Below are 26650 nucleotides of genomic sequence, written 5' to 3' on the forward strand. Positions count from 1 at the left end.
TTTTCTTTAAAAGCTTTTTTATTTGAGGCAGTGGCTTGGTTCTTTGGACTTTGTTATGAAACTCACATTTGAGAATAAGAAGTTATGATTCCTTCTGAGGTAGCTCTCACCTTTGTAATTAACATCCCCATCCAAGGTGGATGTTTCCCACCTTCGTAATTAAGAAGGAGGGAGCAAAGTTATTTCAAAGCAAACATCTCCAACTCAAAAGCAGCCGTCTGCTAGTTCTACAGCTATGCTGACTTAAGAACATGACAAGAGCTATACCTCCTGCAGCTGATGCACCCAGGCCAACAAGATCCCTGGTGCGGACACAGATTTGTTAGCAGAAAAGCCCCTTATGCTGGCATCTGCTACGTCTTTATTGGGGGCTCTGTTACTATATAGTTATACCAGAATACCTATAGACCTGGAGAAGCAAGTTAGGAGCAATGGGAGAAATTATGCCTCAATCTCAAGAGTTCACTCTGTCTGATTAAATGAGTTGAGTTTTTATATTTACCACCTCATAAAATTGTTACATCTAAAACTGCAATAACATATCAAGCTTAAAAATAAACCTATTTCTTTTGAAAAAATACACACAGTTAAGAGGTAAGTGGATCTACAAGAAATCCTTGCAATATGCCACAGACTAAGTTTGCAACCCAGCACAGCCAACAATCAAAAGCAAACTGCAGTGACTGCTGGTCGCACCTCAGAAAGGTTTAAGTGAGTCTTGATTAGTTTTCATCCCTGTTGACAGAGACACTTAACAGTGCACTGAAACTGCTTCACCACACAGGCTGCCAAGTCTAGTTCTTCTACATCAAAAAAATCACACCAGTGCACTGTAGGTTCGGCTCAGAGAGAGGCTGGGGTGGGCACAGTGGGTAAGGGCAGTTCCATGGAAGGTGTCTCAGCCACCTGGGCTGGGCTGGGCTTGCGAAGCTCCAGTTTTTCATTGAGCTGGTTGTAAAGATCCTTCACAGCCTCGCTAGTCTGTAGAATAAGAATTTAAAAAGTCACACTTTATTCTAGTTGTTATTAGGCAGTGCACTAAATACGGCAATTACAGGGAGTGTTTCAACACAGAGGAAAGTGGGAAGAGGAGGTTATGATCTAATTAAGTCAGAACTATGTACGCTTTGAAAGCTGCTATTTAAAACAGAACACATGCTCCATTAAGCAACTTCAGGGAATGCAGCTGCCTTAATTTGCACATGGCTTTCTTCTAGTTACCCTTCATACCTGCTTAGTAGGTTCCAAAGACTTCTGGAGTGACTCCAATTTGGTAGGTGCCATTTTGTGATGCAGGTGAAGTAGCAATCTTAGCACGTGTCTATGTACATTCTCCTTTCTGTGAAGAGCAATTTTCAGGTGGTGAAACAAATGTAAACAGGCAATATTATGTTTACACTTTAGAGCACAAGTTACAATGGTTGTCAGAGTAACTACATTCAAATGCTAAAAATACATGTAGAAAAATGGCTTGTGTGCTACATTATATGAATCCTGCCTTAGGCTTCCAAGAAATTAATATGATCTTTTTGCAGACAAACACATTTTCTGTGCAACTGACAAAGCACAATCCTGAAGCTCTCTCTAATGTTCAAAACAGAAATGGGACGCACAACTGTATCATGCCTTCTGCATCTTGTGTCCGCAAACAGTGATTTAACATTTCAGAACATTTTATAATCAACATCCTGTAATTTCTTAGATTTTGGTGCTACAGAATTGGCTGCTGAAATCTTATTTCTTTAAAAAATAAAACAGATAATCTATTTAGCCAAGAAAAGAGTCTGCAGGCAGGTTAAGCAATAGCTCAGAGAGGCATGATCTACCCACTTGCCTTGTAAATACTGTGCTTTGAAGACAGACACCAGTTACCTTGAGCAGGCAGTGAGAAAGAAGCCATCAAAGAGACTGGTACAGAACTCCTCCAGTGCAAATTCATCAGCCAGCAATGTGAGGTTACCGGTGAGCAGGTGCAAGAAAATATCACTGAAGGCCAGGTCACTGAATGTCTCAACTGCATGACACAAAGAGACCGACAGGCTAGCATGCATTTGCCTAAAAACCTTGCCATGTAGTAGAAGTTTGTGCCAGAAAATTTCAAGTGGACTTTCCTGATGAACCATCTCCAGGTGGTTTATTACTGTGTCCAGATATAAAGGAAGGTGAGAGTGGATCTCAGAAAAACCTAGGGTGTGAGCTGGGTAGTTATTGTAGAAGGGGTAAGAACACTTAAGCCTGGGGGAGAAGGTTTGTGCTGAATTCTGCATTGTGTCATTGCAAGTTTCTTTTGTGAATGAAGCCAAATCCAAAGATAATAGTAAGTTCTGACTCAATGTAATCATTGTAGACTATCTGCAGCAGGAAGCCACTTGATCAAATATATCATTTATCTTTCAGCTCTATTCCATCAAGCCTATTAGTCACATTGCTAGTACAGTATCTTTTATCCATGGAATTAGAGACAGTTAACAAGGCTCCCTCCATTCTGGTTCAGTAAGGAAACACTGCCACCTAAGGTAAATGACTCACCATGGCCACACAGTGAAATCACTAGCAAAGCTGAAAAAAGGATTGATGCTATCCCCCAGTCATCCCCAAATGCTTATTTTCCTCAATTTAGGACTCCCATGTGTGAAAACTGGACACAAAATATAAAAAGAAAAGACATCTTACTTAGACCTGGCAGAAGCCTAAGAAAAGCATTCTTGTTCCTCTGCTTAGTGATGTGAAGAACATAATAGAGCCCAATTTCACAAGCTATTCTGTTTTCCTGTAAAAATCTGTAACGGTACAAACACAAGCAAAGATTTACAACCAGAAAAACAAGAAACCACTTACTAGAGGTGATTTAAAAAGAAAAGGTCTAAGAACTGGAACACACATGGAGCTGGAGCAATAGAATATCTTAATATCTAGCTTCAAGCCTTTTGTGACATGGTGGCCAAGGTGCATACCATTGTTAGCTGTCTGCTGACTAGGACTAAAGACATGATAATTCAGTAAACATTTTTACTTTCCAATAACAACTTCTTAACTCTCCATGATTTAATGTAAGAAGGAACTTCACAGACCAAGTTCAGCAGAATGGAAAGTATGATTTTGATTTGATTTATACTTTCTCATAGCTCAGACACCCACAGCGCTGCTATCAAACAGTGGTGACCATGATTCTAACTAGAGACAATAGTCTGAGTGTGGATATGTGGACAAGAACAGTGATAGAAATAAGTGCAAGATATGAGTATGCCTAAGCATACAGAAGACCTTTTCATGCTTTGCAAAGAGTAAGTTGCTTCTGAACTCCCAGACATATGGGATTTCAAGCAAACTACACTTTCTACCGTACCAAGGTACATGCATCTTAGTTACAGTAACACAAGCAGGGGGATGAGCCCGAGGGGGGAGGGTGTCAGGCAAAACGCACCTCAATTAAATAGTACCATGAAAAGTACACTGCATTCTGCTTTCAAAGTTGCACAAGCATCTCTCTTGCTTTTTTTAAAAAAAAGGTAGGAAACCTTTATTCTCTTTGCAAAGACTGAATGAATATAGTAAAAAGCATCAACAAAATACTCCATCCTTTTCCAAACTAGGCCTACATCGAGAATAAAAATTACTGCTTCACATGGGGTGCTGCAATGTTTTCAAATACAGGAAATGCTGAGGATTTTATAAGATGATGGCAGAAGCTCCATTTTCTTAAGAGGAAGATAAAGGTAATTTGGAGTTCCCAAGATTAAAAAAAACATGGTGCTGTTCAGTCACTTGCCTTTCTCCAGTTGTGTTACTGTCAAGCAGCAATGTAGTTTGTTAGGCAAAAATATTTCTTATTCTACCCATTATGAGAATCAGAAATGATCTAAATCTTTATTTTTCCACTGGGTAAAAAAAGGTTTAAATTATAATACCAAATCTCTTGTGCTACTTCTGTTCCCAGGTCTTTATATCCTAGAGGAACAAACTGACCAGCTTCAGTGGCAAGAGCTCAAAATGAATTCATTTTTGTAATATGGAGTGCAATCTTCACATTTTTTTAGGTTCTTGCCTACAGTGGGCGGTCATTGAGAAGGTCCATTATTAGATAATAGAAGGCAAAGGCAGTAAGACATAACTGTGCTATTCAATACACTTGTCACTTAAGTTGAAATGGATTCTCATCAATTACAAATTACCTTGCCGACTGAGGTCCTTATGAGTTTTGTTCCGTTACCTATTCAACTGCCTTTCAATTTTGCCCCTTATGAAAAAAGGCCATATTTGAGCTCTCTAATCAGAGGCCTCCAAATTGGACAGCCCTGCCAGTAGCGATAAAGAAACACTGCCTCTCACACCTTTTTCTGGACACTGCTTAAGTTCTATGCAAGTAGTTTTACTGGTATCTTTGTAATCTAAAATCCCCTTTAACTAAAATGTAATCCTAAATCCAGTAACCTAACCTATATTCTGTGTCACAGGCATGAAGGCCATTTCTGTCTGATGTATAGCAGCCCCATTAAATACTAATATAATATTAACATGTCACTGAGTATAGAGTTTGGAAATTTTTCATGGTCTACAGAAGTCACAGCATAATCTATGTCTCTGCTGGTATTACAAGGGCTTAAGAAATGAAAGCAAGTAACAAACAGCTTAAAAATATGGGAATGGACATGAGACACATTTGCACCAGGGTAACTTAAATCAGTTTATACGGTGATGTAAATTAGAGTGCCACAATGTGGCAGAGGAAGTAGAAATAGCTATTTGCTCAAGGGAAACTGGATAGGAAATTAGGTAGAAGTAAACTACACCAGTCTGAAGGTACACCTGATTTTGAGGGGTAACTTTTCTCCAGAATAGAGTTATTTACACCAGGACAGGACTATATATTGTCTCTGCTCCACACTTAAAATTGTGGAAAGGCAGATGATACTGATGTGCCACATGTCTCCATCAAAAAGCATAATATGTGAGCATTTCTCTTGTGGAGAATATCAATTTACTCTACTAATTAATCTTCCCAAATCCTTGTCAATGGAATTTCAGCCCCAAGTTAACGTTTAAACACTTTCAAAATTCCTTCACTTGATTTTTTCAGGTTGTACATAATGGTACCAGTATGGCTACCTAGCATTTTGCCTTGATAAAGCATCTAACACATATATTAATAAGTAAAGTAGTTGACATACTTGGTGAAAGCTTCAGGAATAGTGCTGGGGTAGGGTATTGGTCCCTTCTCTTCTGATGGCAGTTTCTGATCTACAGTGAATGTGTGATCTTCCACCACAAAGGACATCAGCATTGGCAAGAATTTGGTGATTAGTTCAGGTTCCTTTAAGAGACAGAGAAGGGGGAAAAAAAGCCAGTGCAATATAAGAACACACAGTATTTACATAATTCATTTCAGCCAAGGAACTCAAAATGGTTTAACAAGGGTAAGCAAGTGATACACCTACACTTTTTCCCAGAGAATAAGGTGCATGATTTCCCTGTGATCACAAAAACATATTCATATTCAGTGCCTGCTCAAATCATCAGGTACCTCTCTTTTCCTATATAACATATATACGGTGTTAGAATGCATAATTCCTCCAAAAATACCACAGGGTTTTACTCAGCAGAACAAATTCAGTTATTTGAATAAATTTTTGGTGGGAGCTCTCTCAAGGGTTCGGCTAACCAAGGATGTATTATCACTATGAGGCTGGTTAAGTACTGGAACATGTAAGCTAGAGAATTTGTGCAGTCAGTCACTGGAAGATTTTAATATAGGTCAGGGAAGCATTTGTTTGGAATGGTTTAGCTAGGCATGTTCCTACCTTGAGCAAAGGGCTGAACTATGTGACCTCCCTTTAGATTTTAGGAAAATAGGGCTAGAAAGGACTATGACTTTTTGCTTTGATAGTACTACTTCATGAAATTCATATCTTCTCCACTGCATTTGGCTCTATATGAATGCAAACACTGAATGCAAAGGGTCTTTGTAAGGACAGAGTAATTTGATAATATGCACTAATCATTTTTAATTCCCCTAAATGTTGATCACTGCAGAGTTAGTAGTGTGTCTAACCAAATATGCAGTGATCTTTTTCCAGCAGCTGAAAGCTACTTGTTTTGCTGCAAAATGAAAATAATGGGAAGCAAAAGTTCAAGCGGCCACAAAGTTCATTTAAAAATGGAGCAACTTGTGGAAAATCCTCTTGAATGAAATCCTTGAGTGGCTCCAACAGATTGAGGACCTTTTAAAATGGACTATGGCAGGGGTTTTCAACCTTTTTTAACCCCTTCTGTCTCAAAGTTTCACCTCATGTACCCCTTTATATTTTTTTCTTGTTTTTAAGAGGTGTGGGGAGGAAGGCAGATCGAGGCCCCTCGGTGAGGGAGTGGGGCAGAGGCAGGTGCTGCTCAGCCAGGGCGGGGTGCAGGATGGATCTGCAAGTGGCTCGTCTGGGGAGCAAGGGGAGAGGGTCAGCTCCCACCGCTGCATGCACCCAGGGAGGGCATGGGGGGGGTGCCCCCACATCTGCACATGGGGGCGAGCGGGTTGTTGCTGTAGGCTGGGGTGCTGGCCTTTTCCTGGCAGGGCCTGGGTCAGGCTGTGCTTGGGGTGGGTGGTGGTGACAGCGCTGGGAGAGGGTTTGGGGTGGGGCTACGGTGAATTCTGGAGTGGCTCTAGGCCCCCCTGCCCTGCTGTAGCCCCGCTCCTGTAGGCCCCTGTGGTGAGGGAGGGAGCAGGGCTGGGCATGCTTTGTCGCCTGAACTGTGTGCAGGGTGAAACTGAGGCAGGAGCCTGGTTGGGGGAGCAGTGCATGGTGGCAGTGCCTGCCTGTGCCATGCTCAGATGTGGCTGGTGCCGCCCCACGTGCCGCAGCCCTGGGCCCTGCTCTCTGCATGGGCTGAGGTAGAGTCTCTGCTTCTGCTACTCCTGGCTCCATCATGCACTCTGCCCGTGGCTGTGGGGCCCACTGGGGCTGGAGTGGGTGGGCGGGAGCTGCACCTGAGGCCCCCTGGCTGTTGCCCTGGGTCCCCCCTGCCAGATGGCGCCACCAGTTCTTCCCCTCCAGCCCACACAGGCACGTGGGGACCCAGGACAGTGGGGCTGGGGTGAGAATCGGGCTGTGCATGCCCACCCAGGGATAAGGCCTGGGCTCTGTGCTCAGGGCAGACCCCCCCCAGGGCCCACGGTGCTCGGGCCAGCTTGAGCTGCAGAAGGGGGCAGCTCTTCACCACAGCCGAACAGTAATTCACAAAACCGAATAAAATATGTGAATCATAGGATAAACATGTGGTCAGTCAGGATTTTAGATATCCAGGGCTTCAAGGAACCTCCCTGGGAAGATATCTGGCTGCTTTGCAGCACAGAAGAAAAAAATAATTTTTGGAGGGTTCTTTTTAAGCCAACGCTTACTGCCCATGATTGTGATCACACTCTTTCCATAACCTCTCTCAAGCCTGGCGAAGACCACCTTAGGTGCTAGCCAAAGGGAAAGTACAGGGACAGTCCTCTGAGCAATCCAAAATACTCTTTTCTAGAGGCTGACTGAAATACCTTTATTACATGCCTACCACAAAGACTTGGAAGGCACAAGTGTTTCACCCTGAATGACAAGTCAGTGAGCTGCTAGATTTGGGGCCAACCCTAGAAGTACAATTTTTTACACAATTATGCTTTACCATCTTGTCACTTGGGTGAAAATTGCCATGCCTTTTGAGAAACTGGGGCTAGTTTGATCAGAAATAAAACTTGGCTCTAAGTGCATTATGGGCTAGATGTTCAAAGAGAACAAAAGAAGCCAGGCAAAGTTTACAGAGCACTCAAATAGAGTGTCACCTTGTTTGTGCAGGCAAACAACCCTTACAAATTTGGCAAATGCTTATAGAGGCACCTGGAGAAGCTGACACTGATGTTGTTTTAACCAGCAGGGACAAGTACTATTCCAGACTTTCAAGAAAAGCTCACCATTTTAGGCTCTCTGAAGACTTGACTATCGATCATATCCCAAGCTCCTTGTCCCAGAGACAGCATCCTCAGCAGCAGCAGCAAGTCTGGGCTTTCCTAGAAATTTAAATAAAATAAAACCTATTTTCTTTCTCTTGGTTTCTTTACATGTTGAATCTTTCTTGGATTGAGCAGAATTATCAGAGATGTCAAATCACAAAGATTGCTAGAGGAAACTGTTTATTTGTTTATTAAGCTGAAGAGGGACTCCAACAGTTGCCTGCACTACAGAACACACCTCAGCATAACATATATAAAATCTATCACAGGATTGGCTTTATACTTAACACCCTGCCAGAAACACAAACACCATTTATCTGACACACTGATTATCTGGTAGAATAAAATGATCTGCACTGGCATACGTAAAAATCCAGAAAAGATGGTACACAACCAGTAAGAGTTGTATTTACATTAGTACATTGAATTCCCAAGTGATCTGTGTGCTTACAACATGATGTAAAACTTGTTTAATCTGACAGTGAAACATAGGAACATTTCCTCCGTTTCATCCTGAGAGTGGCTATTAGGGCTGTGCGAAGTTTCAGTCCCCGATTTGATTCAGTGGAGATCTGGCCCGATTTGGTGGCCGAATCTCTGAATGCGAATCAAATTAGAGGATCCTTTAATCCCTCCAAATCTATTTGGAACCCTCCAAATCAATTTGGACAGATTCGGCTATTCGGACATGAGACAGCTTTAAATGTTTTTTCTACATACCTCTAGGTAGCAGGGGCTCGTGATCGCTGTGGTGCTGAGGCATATGGAACGTCCCATAGAAGCATAGGGGGCTCCCCAACATGCTTGACAGCGGACCCAGAAGTGGACCAGAAGCACTTCTGGGTCCACTGGGGAGTGTGCTGGGGGCCCCCTGCACCCTTTGGCTTGGAGACTGGTGCCTCCTGGGTCTGGGGACCACCTGGAGTACTCCTGCAGCTGATTGCCAGGCCAGGGGGCACAGGGGGACTCCCCGTGTGCTCCCTGGCAGACCAGGAAGTGGACCAGAAGTACTTCTGGTCCAATTCCGGGGTTGCTGCCGAGCATCCTGGAGAGCCCCATGCACTGCTGTGGGACGCTTCATCCACCCCAGCACCGCAGTGATCACAAGCCACGCTGCTACCTCAAGGTATGTAGAAAAAACTTTTAAAGCTGTGCCTGTGTCTGAATCGCTGATTCACCAAATCAGCATTGAATCGGCAGATTCGGATTCGGCCAAATTGAATTCGGGAGAGCGATCCGAATCAACGGATCGAATCACTGTCCCTGAAGGGGTGGAGTGTGACAGGTGAAAATTATGTCGGTGTGATAAAGGTGCTTGCTGAAGGCTCTATGAAGATTAGACCAAGTGTTTTTCCATCATTTTTTCAGATATTAAACTATATGTTGTTGCTAAGAGCCTAATTCAAGTCTAAGATGTAGTAAAGCCTTGTATAAAGTAAGGCCTAGTAAATTTAACAAAGCCTTGGAGTAGTAAGGCCCTGTGGCACAGTTAAAGTTAACCTTATCAAAAGAATGCAAGGCTTTTACTGCTATTGGTCAGCTTAAGGACAGCAGGCTTTAAACTAGGCTCGTCGGGGGGAGGGAAAGATGAGGGCGGGGGAAGCTGTGGACCACCAAACCAGGTGGCACCAACAAGGACAGCCCAGCCTGAAGAAAGAGAGCTTTGGGAACATGAAAGACAGGGGGTGGACAGCAATACGGCACAGGTAAGGAACGAGAAGGTAAGAGACAAAGAGCCCTTTGGGACTTGGAGCGGGGGGGCAGCAAAGGCACCAGTCGCAGGGCTCAAGTGGCTATATACTAATGCTAGGAGCATAGGGAACAAGCAGGATGAACTAGCGCTCCTGGTTGCACTAAACGCCTATGACTTAGTGGGGCTGACGGAAACCTGGTGGGATTCATCCCATGACTGGGCGGTACATATCGAGGGCTATAGATTGTACAGAAAGGACAGGGTGGGGAAAAAGCGGGGAGGGGTTGCGCTCTATGTTAAGGAGCAATATACATCAACCCTCATCAAGACAGAATCAAAGGATGAGGAAGTAGAAGGACTGTGGGTTAGGCTAAATGGGGGGCAAGGAGAAAAGGATTTGGTGGTAGGGGTCTGCTACAGACCCCCACATCAAGGGGAAGAAACAGATTTGGGGCTCCTGAGGCAACTCTCGGAGACCATAAAAGCTAAAGAGGCGGTGGTCATGGGGGACCTAAACTACCCGGACATCTGTTGGGAGACACAGACAGCAAAGTCCCACCGCTCACGCAGGTTTCTAACCTGTGTACAGGACCTCCACCTGACGCAGGAGGTACATGGTCCCACTAGGGGGAATGCCTTACTGGATCTGGTATTGGCAACGGGGGATGACATAGTAGGGGACCTACAGATCGGTAGCCATCTGGGGGACAGTGATCACCTAAAAATACAATTCAACATAAGGCGTCGAGTGGGTAAGGTAACCAGTAGGGTGAACGTGCTGGACTTTAGGAAAGCTGATTTCAGTGAACTCAGGCGATTAGTGAAGGACGCACTACAGAGTAGTAGTTTTGAAATGATGGGAGCCCAAGAAGGGTGGCTGTGCCTTAAGGAAACTATCCTTCGAGCACAAAGCGAGACGATCCCCGTGAGAGGTAAAAGAGGGAAAGGGGCCAGGAGGCTTCCCTGGCTGACCAGAGAAATCCAGGGCGGACTAAGGGCCAAAAGGGGAGCACATAAAAAGTGGAAACAGGGAGAGATCACCAAAGAGGAATATACCTCTTCTGCTCGTGCTTGTAGGGAGGCAGTTAGACAGGCCAAAGCTACCATGGAGCTGAGGATGGCAACCCAAGTAAAAGACAATAAGAAATTGTTTTTTAGATATATAGGGAGTAAAAGGAAGGCTCAGGGAGGAATAGGACCTCTGCTAAATGGGCAGAAACAATTGGTGACGGATAGAGGGGACAAGGCTGAACTCCTCAACGAGTTCTTCGCCTCAGTGTTCCTAAGCGAGAGGCATGACAAGTCTCTCACTGGGAGTGTAGGGAGGCAGCAGCAAGGCACCAGACTTCCATGCGTGGACCCTGAGGTGGTGCAGGGTCACTTGGAAGAACTGGATGCCTTTAAGTCGGCAGGCCCGGATGAGCTCCATCCGAGGGTACTGAAGGCACTGGCCGACATCACTGCAGAGCCACTGGCGGGAATATTTGAACGCTCGTGGCGTACGGGTCAAGTCCCGGAGGACTGGAAAAGGGCCAATGTGGTTCCCATTTTCAAGAAGGGGAGGAAGGAGGACCCGGGCAACTATAGGCCAGTTAGTCTCACCTCCATCCTTGGCAAAGTCTTTGAAAAAATTATCAAGGCTCACATTTGTGAGAGCCCGGCAGGGCAAGTTATGCTGAGGGGAAACCAGCATGGGTTCGTGGCAGGCAGATCGTGCCTGACCAATCTAGTCTCTTTTTAATCTAGTTACAAAACGCCTCGACGCAGGAGGAGGGGTGGATGTCGTATACTTGGACTTCAGGAAGGCCTTTGATACGGTATCCCACCCCATACTGGTGAACAAGTTAAGGGGCTGTGACTTGGATGACTGCACAGTCCGGTGGGTGGAGAATTGGCTGGAGGGTCGCACCCAGAAAGTCGTGGTGGATGGGTCGGTTTCGACCTGGAGGGGCGTGGGCAGTGGGGTCCCGCAGGGCTCGGTCCTTGGACCGATACTCTTTAATGTCTTCATCAGCGACTTGGAGGGAGTGAAATGTACTCTGTCCAAGTTTGCAGATGACACTAAACTATGGGGCGAAGTGGACACGCCGGAGGGCAGGGAGCAGCTGCAAGCAGACCTGGACAGGTTAGACAAGTGGGCAGAAAACAACAGAATGCAGTTCAACAAGGAGAAATGCAAAGTGCTGCATCTAGGGAGGAAAAATGTCCAGCACACCTACAGCCTAGGAAATGACCTGCTGGGTGGCACGGAAGTGGAAAGGGATCTTGGTGACTCCAAGATGAACATGAGTTGGCAGTGTGACGAAACCATCAGAAAAGCCAATGGCACTTTATTGTGCATCAGCAGATGCATGACAAATAGGTCCAAGGAGGTGATACTTCCCCTCTATCGGGCGCTGGTCAGACCGCAGCTGGAGTACTGCGTGCAATTCTGGGCGCCGCACTTCACGAAGGATGCGGATAATCTGGAGAGGGTCCAGAGAAGGGCCACTCGTATGGTTAAGGGCCTGCAGGCCAAGCCCTATGAGGAGAGACTAGAGAAACTGGACCTTTTCAGCCTCCGCAAGAGAAGGTTGAGAGGCGACCTGGTGGCTGCCTATAAGTTCATCAGGGGGGCACAGAAGGGAATTGGTGAGTATTTATTCACCAAGGCCCCCCCGGGGGTTACAAGAAATAATGGCCACAAGCTAGAAGAGAGCAGATTTAGATTGGATATTAGGAGGAACTTCTTCACAGTTCGAGTGGCCAAGGTCTGGAATGGGCTCCCAAGGGAGGTGGTGCTCTCCCCTACCCTGGGGGTCTTCAAGCGAAGGCTAGATGTGTATCTAGCTGGGGTAATGTAGGCCCAGCACTCTTTCCTGCTTATGCAGGGGGTCGGACTCGATGATCTATTGAGGTCCCTTCCGACCCTAGCATCTATGAATCTATGAAGTAAAAAGAATCTGAACAGCTGTAAGTTATCATCATAGCTCAGAAGTTATAAATTGGCTGGCACATTTGGAAATCATATAGAAGGAAGATACAGCTCTGTGAAAGGAACTACTAATTAGCTGTTGACCTGGATCAGTGGGCCCATGGGTCTTGAGGAGCCCAAGGACTGAATACCAGGGTCCTTCCCGGTACCTCTCGGACAGTGCTGATTGGGGACGCCTGATTTCATTGAGCTTTGTGGAAAGAGAAACTTGTACATCAGACATCAGAGGGGGCTGCCGATAAGCTGCAGATGCAAATTATTATCATCTGTCATTATGTATCTCAGTATATTATGCATAGTTTTGTTAAGTCAATAAACCTTTATTACCTTTCTACCCCCGACCATACTCTCAATCCCGAACCCTCTGCAGGCGGCTGGGACAATTTGAATTTGGCCAAATCAAATTGGGGACAGTGATCCAAATCAACAGATCAAATCGCTGTCCCCTATTTAGGCCGAATAGGGATCTGAATCGAATAGGGCCCATTTTGCACGCTTCTAGTGGCTGTCTACCTAGATCCTAGGTATGGGTCCCATCACCATAATGTCTAAGTGCCGCTTAAAATTACGTGTACAGTAAAGATAACTCTCTTTAGTTATACCGCTCATCAGGACTTGGACTTTAGTATATCACCTACAGCTTAGTACAGTGTAAAACAAGCCCCATATTAATTTTAGATATGTAATAAAGGATTCTGCAATTCTAAGGAGGATTTAAGCAGGCAGAAAGCAGTTACTTGCAACCATTCATAATTGTAAGGGCTTACTATGCATCTAGTTCATAGTGAGCAAGGTGAAAATGGACAGTCAACTTGGGGAGATCCCACCCTGCAACTGAATTGTGATCAGAGCTTAAGGGTGACCTGTGCATAGGTCTCTCAGACTTACCCTGGGTAAGGTGTCTTGCCCAACTAGCTCCTGTAGGTTTCTTATAGTACTCAGAGCCAAGGTGTTAATGGCAAAGGGATCACACAAGATCATGGATAAATCCCTAGAAGGAAACAAAGTCACAAATAATAAAGACCATAACCCAATTTCACATGCAGCCATAGGATGAATGTTACCTAAGAATAAATTTGTTTAAACAAGACCTTTGATCATGTCTCTTGTTTAGTTGTACAATCTGTCAGATGTGAGAGACACTATATACAGCTTCAAGGCATCTAAAAAAAGGATACTCTGCGATACAAGATTCAGCAGGGGGAGGAAGACAGGGAATAAAAATTATTATGATACAAATTACTGGAACAGGTGAAATTGTATTTCTATCTTTGGCCACTTTTAGGTACAGCAAAAACTGTATTAACTAGCACTTTATTAGCCAGAAAACTCTACTAACTGGCATCTGAGGGATGGGGCAAAAGCAAAACCAGAAGTACCGCTTCCAGGGGCCAAGTTTTTCTTTGTCACTTCTTTGGCCCACAGCCCAGGACAAAGCAGTCTGCGTGGGGCCCCATTCCCTGTCCCCTGGCACACTGACACTGGGTAGTGCACCAGACGGTGCACATTTGATTAACTGGCATATCTGATTAACAGGTGTCCCCCATTTCCCAGGGGATGCTGGATAACAGAGCTTTTACTGCATTTAGTTAATGAACCAAGTTGTACCTGACAAATATCCTTTTGATTTATAAATTAAGGGGCAGTGGCCAGAATTAAACCTTGGAAGCTAGATAATGAGTAAACCCACCATCCTATGAATGCATTAGAAATTCCTCCATATAGTCCTGATTTAATTGTCAGCCACTGTGGCTACTGAAATTATCATTAACGATTCTTAAGTGAAACAACTTACTCACCCCAATACTTGTTCTTGTCCTTTTTTCACGCCATCCAGAAAACCTTGCAATTCCCGAGCTCTCTTGTTGTCCACAAACTTCTCCCGAATACAGGCATCTAGGCACCAAGTGAACTGCAAACATAGGAAACTTGCTTAACATGCCCATGGCTTCTACACTAGCATTAGAATACGAGTCATTGAAGGATTCTGCTGTAACATTGGTGGTTCACTATTTAATTAAATAGAACTGCAGAAGCCTTTCCCACCCCAGAGGTTGTATAGGCTTTAGCATTACATGCCTCTCGCATAGTTTTCAAAAATTGTAGCCTTAGAATGAAATCCAGAAAGACACCTTAGGCACCTCCAATTTAGATATCACAATATCTAAAAATAAGACACCTGGCCACAGTGGGATGTTTCAGAGAAATGGAGTTAGGCACTTACACATCCTTTAGAAGGACTCTGGGAAGAAATGGAATCCACCTGATGAAGAGAGGGAAGAGTGTCTTCACAGACAGGCTCTCTAACCTAGTCAGGAGGGCTTTAAAATTAGGTTTGCCAGGGAACGAAGACCAAAGCCCTGAGCTGAGGTAAGTGAGGAAGTGGGAGACCTGGAGGAAAAGCAAGCAGGAGGGGGCAACAGGGGAGGTATTCTCATGCTTCCTGAGAAATCAGGGCAATCGACTAGTTACCTCAGGTGCCTGTACGTGAATGCACGGAGCCTGGGAAACTAGCAAGAAGAACTGGAAGTCCTTGAACAGTTCAGGAACTATGATGTGATTGGAATAACAGAGATGTGGTGGGATAACTCACAGGACTGAAGCACCATCATGGATGAGTACAAACAGTTCAGGAAGGACAGGCAGTGGAGAAGATGAGGAGGAGTTTCACTTTATGTAAAGAGCCGTATGATTGCTCAGAGCTCCAAAATGAAACTGGAGATAGGCCTGTTGAACGTCTCTGGGTTAGGGTCAGAGGGGAGAGCAACAAGGGTGATGTTCTGGTGGGCGTGTGCTATAGACTACCAAACCAAGATGAAATAGTGGATGAGGCTTTCTTTAAACAGCTAGCGGAAGCTTCCCAATCAGAGGCCCTGGTTCTCATGGGGGATTTCAAATCACCCTGACATCTGCTGGGAGGGCAATACAACAGTGCGCAGGCAATCCAGTTAAGTTTTTGGAGAGTACTGGGGACCACTTCCTGGTGCAAGTGCTGTAAGGGCCACGTTCTTCTTGACCTGCTGCTCACAAACAGAGATGAATTGGTGGGAATGTAGTAATGGGTGGCAACTTGGGCAGCAGTGACCACAAGATGATAGAGTTCAGGATCCTGAGGGAAGGAAGCATGGAAACTAAGGCTCTCGGACTTCAGAAAAGCAGACTTTGACTTGCTCAGGGAACTCATGGGCAGAATCCCCTGGGAAGCCAAACTGAAGGGGAGAAGAGTCCAGGAGAGCTGGCTGTATTTTAAAGAAGCCTTACTGAAAGTGCAGGAACAAACTATCTCCATGCGCAGGAAGACTAGCAAGTATGGCAGAAGACCAGCTCAGCTTAGCAGGGAACTCTTCAGTAAACTAAAGCACAAAAAGGAAGTTTATAAGTGGAAACTTGGACAAATAACTAGGGAAGAATATAAGCATTGCACAGGCACACAGGGATGAAGTCACAAAAGTCAAAGCGCAATTGGACTTGCAGCTAGCAAGGGATGTGAAGGGTAACAAGAAAGTTTTCTCCAAGTATGTCGGTAGCAAAAGGGGGATCAGGGAAAGTGTGGATCGCTTACTGAATGGGGGGGTGACCTTGTGACAGACTGCAGAAAAAGCTGAAGTGCTCAGTGCCTTTTTTGCTGCCATCTTCACAGGCAAGGTTGGCTCCCAGACTACTGCACCAGGCAGCACAGTCAGGGGAGGAGATGAGCACCAGTGGTGAAAGAACACACCTTAGGGACTACTTAGAAAAGCTAGACATGAACAAGTCCATGGGGCCAGATGGGATGCATCTGAGAGTGCTGAGGGACTTGGCTGATGGGATTGCAGAATCATGGGCCATCATCTTTGAAACCTTATGGCAATCATGAGAGGTCCTGGATGAGTGGAAAATGGCAAACACAGTGCCCAGTTTTAAGAAAGGGGAAAAGGAGGATCCAGAGTACAGACCAGTCAGCCTCACCTCAGTTCCTAGAAAAATCATGGAGCAGATCCTCAAGGAATCCGTTTTGAAGCACTTGGAGAGGAAGGCGATTAGGAACAGTCAGTATGGATTCACACCAAGGTAAAGTCATGCCTGACCCAAGTTAATTGCTTTCTATAATAGGGCGACTGGATCTGTGGATGCGGGGAGACCAGTGGATGTGGTGTGCCTTGATTTTAACAAGGCTTTTGTTATGGTCTCTCACAACATTCTTGCAGGCATGTTAAGGAAGTATGGGCTGGATGAATGAACTGTAAGGTGGACAGAAAACTGGCTGAAGCATCAGGTTCAGAGGGTAGTAATCAATGGCTTGATGTCTAGTTGGCAGCTGGTATCAAACAGAGTGCCCCAGGAGTCGGTCCTGCAGCTGGTTTTGTTCAATGTCTTTGACAACAACCTGGAAGATGGCATTGAATGCACCCTCAGCAGACAACACCAAGCTGGGGGGAGTAGTAGGCATTGAAGAGTAGGGCTAGAATTCAGAGTGACCTAGACATACTTGAGGATTGGGCCAAAAGGAATCTCATGAGGTTCAACAAGGATAAGTGCAAAGTCCTGCACTTAGGATGGAACAATCCCATACATCAGTACAGGCCGCAGGCTGACTGATTGGGCAGCAGCTCTGAAGAAGAGGACCTGGGAGTTACTTTGGACAAATAAGCTGAACATGAACCAGCAGTGTGCTCTTGTTGCCAAGGAAGTTAACAGCACACTGGGCTGCATTAGTAGGCGTGTTGCCAGTAAGTAAGGGGAAGTGATTATTCCCCTTTACTCTGCGTTGCTGAGCCCACATCTGGAGTACTGTGTTCAGTTTTGGGCCCCTCACTACAGAAAGGATGTGAAGGTATTGGAGAGTCTAGCAGAGGGCAACAAAAAAGGTAGGAGGAGGGGGGACATGACTTATGAGGAAAGCCTGGGGGAAGTGGGTTTATTGAAGATGAGACTGAAAGGGGATTTAATAACAGCTTTCAACTATCTGAAGTGGGGTTCAAAAGAAGATAGAGCTAGACTGTCCTCAGTGGTGGCAGATGACAGAACAAGGAGCAATGGTCTCAAGTTGCAGCAAGGGAAGTTTAGGTTAGATATTAGGAAGAATTTTCTCACTTGGAGGGTAGTAAAACACTGGAACAGTTTACCCAGAGAGGTGGTGAAATCTCCATCTTTGGAGGTTTTCAAGACCCAGCTAAACAAAGCCCTGGCTAGAATGATCTATTTGGGAATGGTCCTGCTTTGAGCAGGGGGTGGGACTGGATGACCTCTTGAGGTCCCTTCCAACTGTAACTTTCTGTGATATTGTTTCAATGGGATACTGATTTTTTTTTCATATTAAAGTACCATAAACTACATGACGAACAATTTATCTACAGTGAGCGACTTAGTGGGGACTTAATTAACACAGATCTGTTTTGTACCAGTTTCCAAGGAATAAGAGAATTTCACATTTGAGGCTTAGACCTTCTCCCATTGCCAAAGGAGACACCTTCTCTGCTCTAGAGATCTTAAAGGCAGCAATCATACATGAAATCTGCTCAGACAGAACATTCCAAAGTAATATTTTTGCCAAGCCCAGCACACTGTACCTTGTGGCAAGGGTCAACAGTGCAGATCTCACTAATGTCCAGATCATGCAATGACATCAGTAGCTCTGCCCGCAGTGTGCAGTAATGGACGTTTCTCGTCCGAAGAAACAAAGTTCTTAGGAACTGTAACACCATGTCATAGAGCTTCACATTCTTCCCAATCATCTGTGTCAGTTTCTGAACCACCTAAAATGGGGGGGGGGAAAAAAACCATACATTTTGTATCCAAGATGTTATTACCATAGCTTTAGAAAGGTTTAATTCTTCCTCAACTGTTGTAGAAAACCAGAATTAAAATAAATGGTTGCTATTTCACACCATTTTTTTTTCAATATTTCAACAGAATTTCTATTTCAGCTCATGTTTTTCCAAGTCTTTTACAGCTATAGTGGAAGAACATTAAAAATGCACAACATTTATAGGAACTTCTGTTCTCTTTGCCAAGCAGTGTGGTTCACTGCAACTAGATCAGTGGTAATCACTTTTAATGTACATGATGCATTAATAACCACAATCAGGGAAAGATTGTAAGTCACAAAGTTAAGACTGAACCACATTTAATTGAAATACTTGCTATTTTTATCTTAGGGCTTTGTATTTTAGCCTATCACTGTAGCATATTCCACATAAAATCCAACTGCAAATGATAACACTAAAGCCCCTGGAAGATATTACACTTATGACGAGATTAACCAGTTCATCACATCTTAAAATAGTAAACTGGCCAAACATTCATGCAATTAATGGTACAAAAAACAGAGAATAAGCCACACAGTTATTATACAAAATGTGCATAATAACTTCGTGGTTGGTTCCCATTGCTCCTTACATTTAATGTGTGGCCAGTGCTGATTAGCTGACTGGTGTTCCCTGCTGCAGGAGCACATCAGAGTTTGAAGGGCTCCACTGTGTTCCTTTGGCTGGGAGCATCAGTCAACTGATTCGTATTCCAAACTAGGAGTATACCAGGTACCCAGCATGCTACTTGATGGTGCAGGTGAAGCCTGGGATCATGTTCCCCCTGCACCAGCAACAGGGTGCAATTGGGATCCCATAATTGTGCCTCTTGTCATGCATGCGTAGCATAGCAAGAGGTGTGATTGTCAGGATCACAATTCACATCCCACTGTGCCTTTAACTGAATGCCTGGCCTAAGAAAAAAAATAAATCACATCATCCACAACTCCTGATGCTGCTTTCCTATTTTTACAAAAACTTTTTTTTTGATTGGACTCTTATTGCATGCTGCTAATATGAAACAAAGAAAAATAGAGAAAAACGAAACCTTGATTTAACCATAGGTGCCCAGATATTACACACAGTACACCTGGTATTACAATCCAGACTGATAAACAGATTTGGGGGGGGGACACACACCATGATTTTTTTTTTACTAGCCATTTAAGAGAAACTGCATTTACATTGTTTAACCTAAACATTAACCAATTACTGAACTCAGTGGGGCTTTAAAAATAATATTATTAGCCATTATATGTATTTACTAAATAAAAATTAATCTGATGATTTGAGACTTGTAAAAACAGGTGGGTAAGTTATAGCTGGAATGGGTAGACAGAATGCTCATGTAAAATTTTTGCAGTTGGGAACACAGTTGCAAGGCCCGATGGAGACTCAAGTATCTGATCATGACAACAGAAGAACCAAACATGTTTGTATTATGTAACAGAAATGAAGGGTTTCTATTCACAACTCCCTTGTAACGGGTGTCCTTGCTCCTACCTCTCCCTGACGTCTTGTTTTGGGAGATGGACTAAAGAAGTTGTGCAACACAGAAATATCACTACTGAACAGAATGTTCTCTTTCTCCAAGATGTACTGCTTCAGCAATGGGGACACTTCATCACCAAATAGGGCCTGGTTATCCTGCCAGATCTGGCGCTTCACCTCCACAGCACAGGCTTTGTACAAATCCTTATCTGCCATCACTAACTTCAGCTTCTTTTCAGGGACCTGTAAACAACAATGCAGAGTCAAAATGGTATTGAGTAGACCATTGGATAGTTGTGAATCACAATCTTGGCTGCATCTATGATTTCCATAGAGTAATTACCACCCAAGGAAACACAAAGGACTTGTCCTTCCTTCCCCCTGCCTCTCTACATCATCACTTTAAGGCATTTGGCTTCCTACAGAAACCAGAAAAGCCCTATGTTTTCCTCCTAGTTCTGAAGCAAGTATTTTCCTCTTTAAAAGGAGAACACTGCTATCTAGTGTGTCAATTCAAAATTCAGCAGCCTACAGTAGCAGTTTTGAAGTAAGTACCTTCAAGATACCATTGTGCCTTATTTCCTTTTAAGTGCCTTTTCCCAGAAATCTTGCTGATTTATAAATTTGACCAACTACTTAAAATCTTATTTTCATTTGCCATGAACATTGAAACTAGTTATAGAAAAGCTCACTCATCAGAAATTTTGCTCTGTTTTGTGGGGTGGATAGCTCATATACTTTTTAAAATTAGAAAGACGTCTTTTTCTAATTAAAAGCTTCTTTAGACAACACAAAATATTTTTGAACTATCCTGTACATCTGGGGTGGGCAAAATTCAGCCCACGGGCTGAAGTGCCTCACCAAGCCATTCTATCCGGCTCACAGGGCCACTAAAAAATTTAGAAAATTAATATTTATCTGCCCCTGGCTGCCTCTCATGTGGCCCTTGATGGCTTGCCAAAACTCAGTAAGCGGCCCTCCACCCAAAATAACTGCCCGCCCCTGCTATACATGCCACTGTTAACTTCCATCAGACTCAGGTAACCCATAAGCCAAATTCCTTAACAGCCAGCTACAAACTTAAAGACTTTCCACATGGCATACAGCCCGTTTAACCACAGAGGCTGAAAGAGGCTGTAACCAGGAGAATTAGCCATATACTCCTTTTACCTTAGGAAGGTGTTTCATGACACACATCACCACAGGCTGTATGGATGGCATCTTGACCAAGGAAAAGCTTTTCTCTAGAAGATCTTCCAGCTTCTTGTATCTAGAAAAATGCAAGCATGAGAAGCTGCTGATTAAAATATTCAGAGCTCCTAAGTGATTTAGGTGCTCAGGCTCCATGGATTTTCCACTCACTATGACTAAGTCAGTGGTTCCCAATCTTTTTAGATCATGGATTGGTAAACTGTGGACCGCAGCAAACTGCAGTATAAAAAAGGGTTGGCTGCTGGTCCACCATACGCTGGTCACTTCCAGACTTCCGGTCTGGCAGCCAACCCTCCTGTGGACTGGCAGCCAACCCATCGTGGCCTGGTACCAGGCCGCAGCCCAGGGATCGGGAACCTCTAGACTAAGTCACACATACAAGAAGTTACTCAGAAGCCTATGGGACCTAGGAGCCTTTACAAATTGTATTTACTATGGCTAATTTAGGAGTTCTGTGCAAATGCAGTGACTTAATCTTCAGCAGTAAGATTAGCAACACACCTTTCCTCAACCTTTCCTTCCGAGGCAATGGCTGAAACTCTCTCCAGCAGCTTCTCCCTCAGCTCATCAAACACAGACTGGTGGAACTCCAGCCGCGGCGTCCCATGCAGGTCCAGGAACGGCAGTGCTGACTGCAGGGATGGCAGCAGGACCCCATTTTCTGTCTGCCAAAATGAGCACCAAGCAGGATGGTGAGTTGTAGCAGGACTACTTACAGCAGGACAAACAAAGTGTTAACACAGCTTATATCAATGTTGCCAACTCTCATGATTTTTGGTGTTGTTCTTAAAGCCTATGCTTTGTGAATGTGAAAACCTTAGCTCTTTCTTTTATATACAAGGGCTGCTCAAAAAGTATCGAGACTAATGCTGTAGGAAACAAAATATTTTATTTACAGGGGTTTTGGCTTAATGTCCTTTGAAATACACTCCTTCTCCAGCCACACACTTCTCGCAACGTTTCTGCCATTGCTGGAACCCCCTCTGATGAGCAGCTTTTAGCGATTCCACAAATTGCTTAACTGCATTTCTTCCACTCCATTTTATGGTTTTCATATCACAAAATCTTCTTCCTTTCAAGGTTTTCTTTAGATGAGGGAAGAGCAAAAAGTTGCACTGTATCCCAAAAGTGCCACAGCCTCCATATTCACCTGATATGGCACCATGTGACCCTCAACTAAAGAAAACCTTGAAAGGAAGAAGATTTTGTGATGTGGAAACCATAAAACAAAATGCGGCTGAGCAGCTTTTAGCAATTCTACAAATTGCTTATCAAAGGGGCTTCCAACAATGGCAGAAACGCTACGAGAAGTGTGTGGCTGGAGAAGGAGCACACTTCGAAGGACATTAAGCCAAAACCCCTGTAAATAAAATATTTTGTTTCCTATAGTACCAGTCTCAATACTTTTTGAACAGCCCTTGTATGTTTACCTATGTCCTATGCATCCCAATTAAAATACATGGCTGTTATTTCACACCAATTTTTTTCAATATTTCAACAAAATTTGTATTTCAATTCATATCCATCAAGCCTTTTACAGCTATAGTGGAAGAACATTAAAAATGCATGACATTTATAGGAACTTCTGTTTTCTTTGCCAAGCAGTATGTTCCATTACAACCAGATCAGTAGTAATCCCTTTTAATGTACATGATGCATTTATAACCATAATCAGGGAAAGACAGTAATAATCACAAAGTTACTGTCTCCAAGTGTTTTGCACGGGAGGAGCTACTACCCCATTGCAGTGTATAGGGCACTGTAGGATTTTATAAGGGCAGAGCTCCAGTCCCAGCTCAAGCTGCCCTGAAAGCTCACCCCCTGCAGAGCAGCTTGGGCTGGGACTGAGCCCTCTGGCCTGCTACAGTGCCAGGGGCCTGACCATGGCCGGATTCATACCTCATGTGCTCCAGGCACACGTTCTTCAGGGCCGCTTATCTACTCTGACTTTTGTCTTTTCTGAGCCAATACATATCAACATCTAGCACTCACCTGTACTGAGGGTAGTCCAATAGAACAGTTTCAAGCATGTATTGTGGTATATGGGAACGGACACACTGTTTGCTGTCCCTATGAACAATACTATACATGATACATATTTTATTAGGATGATTATAATTCTTACCTCAATAAAAAAATTGTAACACTAGAACGCCCGTGCCCCTGGGCACATGCCTATCAGGCCCCGGGCACCAGGCTCCTGCCCCCTACTAGCCAGCAGCAGAAGCAGGGTGCCTGGCACCCGCTGCCCTCCTAGCACCGCTCTCCAGAGCCACACGGGTGTTGTGTGTGTTGTGGGGGAGACAGGCAGGGGTAGTGGCCCCCTCAGAGGCAGGGAGGGTGGGCAGTAGGGTTGCCAACTCTGTTTGAATCTATTCTTGGAGGTTTCATCACATGACGTAACGACATTAAGGACTTTATGTCAGGAAAACAAATGCATGTGACTATTACATTTTGAAAACCCACCGGACAACTGTATGAATCAGATTCAAGAGGGTCCAGAGAAGAGCCACTTGTATGATCAGGGACTTGCACAACAAGCCATACAAGAAGAGGAGAGGCTGATGGACTTGGGCCTCTTCAGCCTACAGAAGAGAAGACTCAGAGGGGACCTGGTAGCGGCTCACCACTACATCAGGGGACTACATCAAGAATTTGGTGCACCAGGGCACCATTGGGGAAGACCAGGAGCAATGGATACAAACTCCTGGAAGGCCGCTTCAGGCTCAATTCCAGGAAAAACTCCTTCACAGTTGGGGTGTCCAGACTGTGAAATAAACTCACTCCAGAGGTGGTGTGGTCACCTATCCTGGAAATCTTGAAAAGGAGACTAGACAATCACCTCACTGGGGTCACTTGACTCCAACTGTCTTCTCCTGCCTAGTGCAGGGGGACTGGACCCAATGATCTTCCAGCCCCTAGCAATCTATGAAATTTCATATTTATTTTCGTAGATTTCATAGACATTAGGCGCTGGAAGGGACCTTGCAAGATCATCGAGTCCAACTCGAGCATTGTGTGCGCTCTGGGGGTGCTGGGCAGGGGTGGCGCACAGGAGCCACCACACACACACAAATATATATCTAAGCTTTTAGGCAGACAAGGTTCTTTGGGTGAATCTAATCTTTTATTAGACCAACTTAAATAGTTGGAAAAAAAAATTTAGCAAGCTTTTGGGTTTAAAAACCCTTTGTCAGGCTCAGGAAGCCTCTGCAGTTGGCGCGTGCTCTTTCTGGATGAAGTGAATAGTAAAGAAGCCAGAGGCTGGGCTGGTCTGCATGCAAGATAGATCATATGTGTGAAAGAGCTGCCTGAACACCACGTGAAGAATTGCTGCAGTACAGAAGAAAACCCCCATGAATCGCACACCACTGGTTATGATATATCATCCCTCCTGCAAACCCATATGGAAAATCCTCAAACAACCCATATTAGAAGAAGATCCAATTCTTAAAGAGATCTTCCCAGAACCACCCATCCTAGCCTGTAACCAAGCACCGAACCTCGTTAACCTCATCACCAGAAGCAAACTTCCTTAGGCCCCAAACACACCGAATGGATCCAGACCATGCCGTGGCAAGAAATGCAAAACCTGCCAACACATCTCCACCACCCCCACTGTTACTACACCCCACAACAGACCCATCAGCATCCCTGCATCTTACAGCTGCATCTCCAGAAATGTGATACATCTCATCCGTGCACCACATGCCCTGATGGAAAATATGTAGGAGAAACCAAACATCAACTGCACCACAGAATGAATGCACACCGGACATCTATCAAAGACAAAAATATCCAATTACCTGTGGGGGCACATTTCTCACAAGAAAACCACTCTCTCTCCAGTCTCTCAGTCCTGATCCTCAAAGGCAACCTACAAAACACTTCCCAGAGACGAGCCTATGAACTCCACTTCATCAGTTTCCTGGATACAAAAAATCATGGACTAAATAGACACAAAACTAGAGCTCTTGGTTCCAAAATGATACTTTTTATTAGACCAACGGGTCTAATAAATAATTATTATTCCCAGTGAGTCTAAGAAAAGGTATCATTCTGGAACCAAGAGTTCTAGTTTTTTGTATGTCTTCTTGTCTCAGACCAACACAGCTACCAAGCAGATACAGACATTTGGTTTATGACACACGACAACCTGCCTGACATCTGACTCCCCAGGTACCTCCCCACTATTTACCTGCTACGTTCACCTCCCGTTTCTCTCCCCACCCCCTTGTGCAGCCTGTTTCTCACCCTCTGACTCCTCAGTTTACATCTTCACTGCCCGCCTGTCTCACCTGCAGCCTGGCCTCTGGCTTCCCCACTGTTCCTGGCACCCAGGAAGCACCCGCGCCGACAGCACAGGCTTCTTCCACCCGACGAAGGGTTTTTAAACCCCAAAGCTTGAGAAGAAAATTCTGTTTAAGTCGGTCTAATAAAAGACGTCAGATTCACCCAACAAACCTGGTCTGCCGACCGCCTGAGACCAACACGGCTACGACCTGCACCCCTGCCTTGGAGCTTTGCACACCCCCGCTTCTCACATCCGCGCAGGAAACATGCAGAAAAAGAAAGAGCAAAGCTTTTCGCAGTCCTCTAGCGCAGGCTTTAAAACATCCTGAGGGGGCCATCATGCTATTAAACAAAAATATAATATAAGTAAAATAATTATAGCAGCTGAAGTGCGGAGCGGTGTTGTGCCACAGGCCCACAGAGCCCCGGGGAGAGGCGGGCGCGGGCGGAGGGGGAAGGCCCCGGCCCCGGGGAGGGGCGAGGAGAGTGCCCCCGGCCCGGCCCCGCACCTGGAACTGCTCGATGGCCTTGAGCGGCTCCGTGCAGTTGGTCAGCGTCTCCTTCAGGTCCTCGCCGTTGGCCACCCCCAGCTCCTGCAGCCCCGCGAACATGGCGCCGCCCGGTCCCCCGGTCCGTCGCCCGGCCGCTCCGCCCGGCCCCACGCACTGGTTCCGCCGCTGCCGGCGCCCGCCGCCCGCCGGCCCGATCCGGGAAGCCGCCGGCACTGCCCCCGCTCCCCAGCGCCCCCTGCTGCCCCGTCCTCGGCCGCCGCTTCCCGCGCTGCAGGGGGCGCTGGCGTGTCCCCGAGAGAGAGGACAGCCACCGCGGGGGCAGTGACAGGGCGCTGCAGCCCTCACAACGGGACCGTCTCCGCCCAGCCCCTACGAAACCCATGAAAACCAACAGGAAACCCTGAATCTGGTTTTCAAGACGGACCAATCGTGGCGAGGGTGGGCCGAGCGGGGACCGCCCGCAGCCAGGTCCACAGCAAGGAGCCAGCGGCGGCTTTGGCAGCGGCTAATGCCCCCTCCCCCGCATCACCTATGCACGCTGGGAGGGCGGAGGGTGCCAGGCACCCTGCTTCTGCCAGCTGCTGCTGGGGGGGCAGGAGCTTGGCACCCAGGGCCAGAGTACCCATAAGGCAAAGTAGGCCCGCGCTCAGGGGCGCCGGCGTTCTAGTGTTGTGATTTTTTTTTTATGGAGGTAAAAATAACAATCATCCT

General features: G+C 45.4%; 1 protein-coding gene across 1 annotated transcript; it reads right to left on the reverse strand.

Annotated features, from left to right (window-relative positions):
- Positions 1-26169, reverse strand: NELFB (negative elongation factor complex member B). Its single transcript, XM_090021847.1, has 13 exons — positions 25937-26169; positions 21636-21799; positions 21093-21192; positions 19935-20165; positions 18195-18380; positions 14445-14557; positions 13534-13636; positions 7940-8035; positions 5169-5311; positions 2674-2780; positions 1873-2014; positions 1231-1339; positions 1-981 (listed from the first exon to the last, which is right to left on the reverse strand). The coding sequence occupies exons 1-13, from the start codon at positions 26036-26038 to the stop codon at positions 844-846; spliced, it is 1734 nt and encodes a 577-aa protein (XP_089877973.1). The 5' UTR covers positions 26039-26169; the 3' UTR covers positions 1-843.
- Between the last annotated feature and the right edge of the window lie 481 nt (positions 26170-26650).

This window comes from Crocodylus siamensis, chromosome 11 (genome assembly GCF_052110815.1).
Source record: "Crocodylus siamensis isolate JL-2025a chromosome 11, ASM5211081v1, whole genome shotgun sequence".
NCBI classification, from domain to species: domain Eukaryota; kingdom Metazoa; phylum Chordata; order Crocodylia; family Crocodylidae; genus Crocodylus; species Crocodylus siamensis.